This window comes from Protomyctophum parallelum (assembly GCF_964188405.1).
Source record: "Protomyctophum parallelum genome assembly, chromosome: 13".
In the NCBI taxonomy this organism is placed as follows: Eukaryota; Metazoa; Chordata; class Actinopteri; order Myctophiformes; family Myctophidae; genus Protomyctophum; species Protomyctophum parallelum.
Window position 1 is genome coordinate 21,094,139 of NC_139708.1, and position 6,629 is coordinate 21,100,767.

The window sequence follows — 6,629 nt, forward strand, 5'->3', positions numbered from 1 at the left end:
TTTAAAGATCTTAAATGGACTTGCACCTCCACCACTGAAACTGTAGGTCAAAGGGACAGTGGTGATAGAGCAACAAGGGCAACTACCAGAAGAGACTGCGAAGTGTGTTTGGTAAAACAGTCTTCTCCGTTAGAGCCTCCCATCACTGGAACAGTCTCCCTACAGAAGTAAGAGAGACCTCCAACTATCTGACCTTCAAATTCAACCTTAAGAGGTGGCTAAAAACAAATCAAATCTATAATCACGAGTTTATTTTCACTGGTGTCATTTATTTCGTTCTGTCCCCTGTACAATGTTTATTTGTTCCTGAATTTATTGTATGTGTTTTTTGTATGGATAGTTTTATCATTTTTAAGAGCCTGCTCAAGGACTACAGATGTAAATTAGCTTCTGGCTAACTCTGGCCCATTTACATGGATGTGAAAACTGACATGTTGATTAATGAGCATTGTCCTTTTGTTGGCGGACCCCAAGCGGATATATATATATATATATATATATATGTATATGTATTATTTATTTATTTATGTAATTGTATATATATACACTGTATGTGTATGTATATATATATATATATATATATATATATATATATATATATACAATTACATAAATCAATAAATAATACAAGACATACAATACAATGTATAATTATTTTATTTCACAAATAGTGTGCAAAAATTTGATATATTTTTTACTGTACACACATACTCAATAAAACAGAAAAGAGAAGAAAAAAAACTATGCTGTACTCTACTGTGTTTGAGCCGAGGTGGCCATTTATTTTGGGCTCAAAATCCACCTCTGCCTTCCACTAGCAGTTTGCCTACAACGTGACGTATATGACCTCTCCTTCTTTAGGCAGCCTTGCTAGAATACATATGACGTCATCACGCTAAAGGGATCTTATTGGAGACGCTGTGCACATGTACAAATAATGAATGAGGGCCGTTTCCTTCATAGATTTCACAACACATGTATGTTAGTTATAACAAATAACCTAAAAAGTTGGATGCGTGGTCTGTGTTAACGCAACACCAATCAGTCAGACTTTCGGTTTCCATAGAAGACACACACAGGGTGAGGATTTGTATTCATTTTTATTCAGAACAAATAGCAAGTCCTGTGATTTGAGAGAACACATTCGTAGCAGTTTGCTAACATTAGCTGTAGCCCTGGCTGTCATGATCAGCCTCGGTGTGTCCTAGTTTCTGCAGCCGAGACATAAAGGCAACTCCTCTAGCATTTCCGCTGCATTAAAACAGAAACCACATATCACAGTTTACTTTATTTTTTATATTTTAATCGTACGCTGGTGCCAGTCGAAGAAAATAACAGCTGCCTGTATGTTAGCCCTGAAACTAGCCCCTTTCGGGACCCTACGTAAAACTTTTTTGATATTTTGTTTAGTTTTACGTTGGGTCCCTGCTCGCTAGTGTATTTTCGTATGGAAATTCCTAAATGCGGATGTGGAGATTCTCTCTAAAACGCCTCCCCGCGGCATGTGACGCCATTATTTTCCTTGAGTTATTCTGAATTCGGTAACTTTAAGTAGCTATACATCCCGGTGCGAATATCTCCTGTGGCGCGGAAGCCGTTAAGTATTTTTAATCTTTGTTTGACCGATTTGGTCGCTTTATTTCTTCTTGTTTGTTTACCGTTTATTGTACCGCCTCCCGGTGTGCGGTTGGCTTGTGAGGCTACGTCCCTGCCTCTGATCTGCTGTGTCATAGCTATAGCGCCACTAGCTAGCCAGATAGGCGGTACAATGAGGTGTCAATAAACAAGAAGAATCCAAGCTTCCAAATCGGGCAAACATATATTAAAAATACTTAACGGCTTCCGCGCCACAGGAGATATTCGCACCGGGATGTATAGCTACTTAAAGTTACCGAATTCAGAATAACTCAAGGAAAATAATGGCGTCACATGCCGCGGGGAGGCGTTTTAACATGTAAACACAGCCAGTAAATGTTTTAATCAGGTGGCATGGACGACGAGGAACAGGACCCAATGCACTGGGTCGAACAAATGTCAGAAACTTCAGTAGCATTTGGGGTCTGCTTGGAGGGCTACCCTGAAACATGACTGCCATGATAATTATGAATACGAGAGTCATGTTTACAGGGCTACCTGTATGTAAGCTCAACAACGCTTTGCAAACCCGTGTGCTTGAATTGAATATCTGCCATTTCGGGAAGCGACACGTACGTCGTACGATGGGGCTTGCTTCAGATTATCTTGAAGTGATTGAATGATTGAATCTCATGAATTATTACACTCGCATTCACATTGATTCAGCCTTCCAGTCTTTGCAGTGTTTGCCTGTAGTTTAATGTTATAAGTCAATAAATAATACAATACATAATATGATATTGCAGTGGGTAGTAGTCTAGTAGCGCTCTGGTCCATATAGCTCTAATGCGTTGCATTTAGAATGAAATGAAACGCATTAGATTATAGCTATTAGCTATGGACCAGAGCTATAGTAGCCTACACAGTTGAAAGCTGCAGAGATGGCTGGAGCCTGGATGGATCGCTTAATTTATTATTCAATAGAAATGTAGGCCAGGATCATTATGATTAAAAACCTAATTAAAAGCCACACACACACACTCATCAGGGATGGCAATATGCACACACACACACACACACACACACACACACACACACACACACACACACACACAGGATACTGAATGTGCAGAGGAAAAAAAGACTTAATTGTTATTCATTTGCTTTTCTCCTGTCACCCCACACAGGATATTAAAATATGCCTTCCACCGAGCCCCTCATCAGATCAAAGCAGACGGAGCAAGAAATCAATGGCATCTCAACGCAAGTTGTTTGTACTGCATTTAGCAATTACATATTCATTGTTATCACACAGTATGGCAAGATTGGAACACTGGTATCCGTGACACCTGACTCCCGAACCCATGATACCATCTCTTCAATGTTCTCCACCAAAGTCCTGCTGGGAAAAGATGAGGTACGCTGTAAATGGACGTTTTCTAATAAATGGTACTGTCAACATGACGGCTTCGATCAGATGGACCATAATTGCGAGACTAGTAGTCACTCCCAGCTGTTTTACAGTGTGGGGCTCTCATTTCATGCTGCAAATAAATAGGCAAGAAAGGTTGTGTAGAGTCTACAGGAACCTTTAGTCTTTACTGTAGACTGTAAAGCAGTGGTTCCTAAATGTATTGACTCAAGAGTAAGACCCAAAAATAAATAAATTTGACGTTTGCCCATGACCCAAACTAGTGAGAATAGCAGATCGACAAGCTCACAACATGTCGCTTGTAGATCGGCTATTTTCACTACTTCTTAAACATTTGTTTTCTAAGTCATGGAATTGCTTAGATTTTTCTTTTACTTCGTGAAATTGCTGAATGTTTTGTTTTTAATTCATGGAAAATGTTGCATTTTTGGGGAATGTTTTTTTAAAATGCTTTGAAATAATACTGTATAATCAAAAACAAAATGCAGGTGTAGAGAGACTGCTGTGGTAGATAGCGAGCCTAATTAAATGTGCCCAAGGATAGATTTCACTTCAGAGGTCTGCCTGGCTTCTTTCCATATAAACGATCTGTGTTCGTTGTAGGAACATCAATAAAGAAATGCATATTATCCATGGTCTATTGCATCTTGGTCAACGAGGCATATATATACTTGTATGCCAAATGCGATGTCTGGAGTAATGGGAGTGGATAGGAAAAGTCACTCAAAATAAAACATACAGTACTCGCCCCATTTCCCCCCCGTGGACAGTGGTGGACCACTGGACCCAGCTTTTCTTGTAGTCTTGTATTTGTTTTACTAACATTATGCATAGCTTTACTGAGGTTATGTTGTGGAATAAGGTTAGGGATAGTTTGACTGATTTAGGAAAACCTGGTGGCGACCACTCTGAAGTCGCCGGATTTGACCTGGGGTGAGTGTTTTGGGGGTTCTTTCCAGAATAGGGAGCTAGGGTGGTTAATTAAAAGCAAAAAAACTGAATTCCTTTGTGTGACATGAAAGCGTGACAGTGGCAGTGCTATACATGGCGTGTATACTGTATGATGAATGTAACAATGTCTTGTGTTTGATTTTGCAGGCTCTGACACATGTCTGTGCCAAAAACTTGGCAACGTCTGTGTCACAAGAAGCTGGCAACAGGCCTGTTTTGCTGGGACTGTCACTTAAGGACTCCTCCATTGACTCTATAAAACAAATGAAAGCTGTTATCAAAAGTTGTCAAGTATGGTAGCATTAGTCAGCTGGAGAAACAAGGTAACTCAAACAAAGGACATAGAGCCTAACTTTTGTTCAATTCAGCCTTTGTGCTGAACCTCTTATTTTCATTCTGTTTTTTCACCTTTTAAAGTTGTATTTGCTTGTTTTCTAAATGTTCATTTATGTAAAGGTCAACTTGGAATGTAACAATTGTAATGAGGTAGCCTAAAGGAATATGTCCTTGGCTTGGGCCAAGTTACATTAAACTAAAGTTAATGTTTCAAATTCTTGCACTGAGTTGAATCTTGGCAATAAAATGTGTTGTTTTAAAAGCAAGTTTACTGTATTCCGTGTTAATGCCACTTGGTCCTGCTAAACCTGAAGGATGTATGTATTTTAAATAAATAAAATCTTTATTATAGGGTTTTTGTATTTTTAAAATACACCACCTTCCACTACTTGATCAAACCGATGATGTGTAGGCTGACATCAGTAGAGTTACGTACATCATAGACTTTCATAGTACCCTCGGGTCTGGTAACGGGTAATACCACCAACCTCCTTGAAGTCCCCAAGACAGAGAAGCAAAACCGCCTAAACCCACCTCTTCAATATGGCTTTCCCCAGCTGCTCACCCCCTTGTCTCACCATTTCAGTCATTTTGAGTCTTAGCCTTTTCTTAGTGCTTTACGTAATAAAGTTTCTTTCCTTTTGTCGTTTTCTACTCTCGTAAAGCGTCTTTGGGTACTTAGAAAAGCACTATATACATTTGGGATATTAATATTAACTATGTATTTAGGGTTTAAGTTGTTACAAAATCTGTCAACTCAATTCAATATTTCAATACATTTAATTGGATGTCAAAAGGATGAAACAACTCCTGAGCTTACTTCCATTGTGGTCCTTTGTGTGCTAATGTGTGTACACTGAGTGTCATGTGTTTTGAGGTGGGTTTGGTAGCAGAGGCATCCAGAAAAGTTAAATGGCAAAGAACAACATGGGTATAGTGGGTACTGTTACAACTCAAACTCATGTAATTGCCCCTGTTCAGGGTTCCCTTTAGCCCTCCAAGCAGAACCCAATGGTACTGAAGTTTCTGACTTTTTGACGACACAGACCATGGGGTCCTGTTCCAGCAGTACCATGCCACCTGATACGCGGACATACATAAAACATAAACAACGTGTTTACGGCCTGTCTGCGCTCTTTGAAGACTTTTTTTCGTGTGAGGGCTTCTGAATCTGTGAAGTATAAGTACCTATACATGCCGCTGCGAATATCTCCTGTGGCGCGGAAGCCGTTTAAACCGATTTGGCCGCTTTGATTCTTCTCTTCCTTCCTTGTTTATTGACACCTCATTGTACCGCCTATCTGGCTAGCTAGTGGCGCTATAGCTATGACAGAGCAGATCAGAGGCAGGGACGTAGCCGGCACAAGCCAACCGCACGCCGGGAGGCGGTACAATAAACGGTAAACAAACAAGAAGAATCAAAGCGACCAAATCGGTCAAACATAGATTAAAAATACTTAACGGCTTCCGCGCCACAGGAGATATTCGCAGCGGGATGTATAGGTACTTATAGTTCACGAATTCAGAATAACTCAAACAAAAAAAAGCCGTCAAACGCTGCAGATACGATCTTAGCGAGCATATTTATGTCCGCGTTCCAAAATTCCCATACGAAAATATAGTTATGAACAGGGACCCTACATAAAACTCATCAACATTTCAGAAAAGCTTTATGGAGGGTTCCGAGAGGGGCTAGGTTCCCTTCAAATTTAGAGAAAATAAAAGCCATAGTAATGGTGAATAAATGATATGAAAATACATAGTACTGTTAAGGCCTATTCATACAATATGACGGTGGTCACCACTCACACAAACACATCTCTGTTTTTACTAACCACCATTTCGGTGGTCACCTTATTGAGTATGAATACTGAATAGGCCTTACACATTCCCCAAGGCAAATAACAGTGCACCAACCCTTCCCTGTCAGATGCACATCCATCACTGATCACTAAGTTAAATTCCACGACAATTCCAATCTTTGGAATGCCAATGTCGTTAGCCTGAGTCATAGCAAAATTGTCTACGTAATTTGGTGGTCAAATCTTTCTGCCTAACTCCACTGCTGCTTCATTCATTGTGCCTTATTGGCTATATGTCCTATCAGAATGCTTATTGTTACATTGCAAAATCTCTTTCTGCCTAAGTCATTTTAACTCAACTTTTTTGATACACCTATGTATACACTATTTATTTTTACAAAACCATTCAATAGTCTGTGTGACTGATGACAGGACAAAGGGACATTATTATGCAGTCAGTCCGTGACACAGCCAGGATGAGCTGTGTAATGCTCTGACTGCAGTGAGGCAACGTGATGTTGATGATGTTGACT

General features: G+C 39.8%; 1 protein-coding gene across 1 annotated transcript; it reads left to right on the forward strand.

Annotated features, from left to right (window-relative positions):
* Positions 1–917: 917 nt before the first annotated feature.
* On the forward strand, positions 918–4,603 carry psmg3 (proteasome (prosome, macropain) assembly chaperone 3). Its single transcript, XM_083779428.1, has 3 exons — positions 918–1,080; positions 2,763–2,992; positions 4,106–4,603. The coding sequence occupies exons 2-3, from the start codon at positions 2,774–2,776 to the stop codon at positions 4,256–4,258; spliced, it is 372 nt and encodes a 123-aa protein (XP_083635554.1). The 5' UTR covers positions 918–1,080; positions 2,763–2,773; the 3' UTR covers positions 4,259–4,603.
* Positions 4,604–6,629: the final 2,026 nt, after the last annotated feature.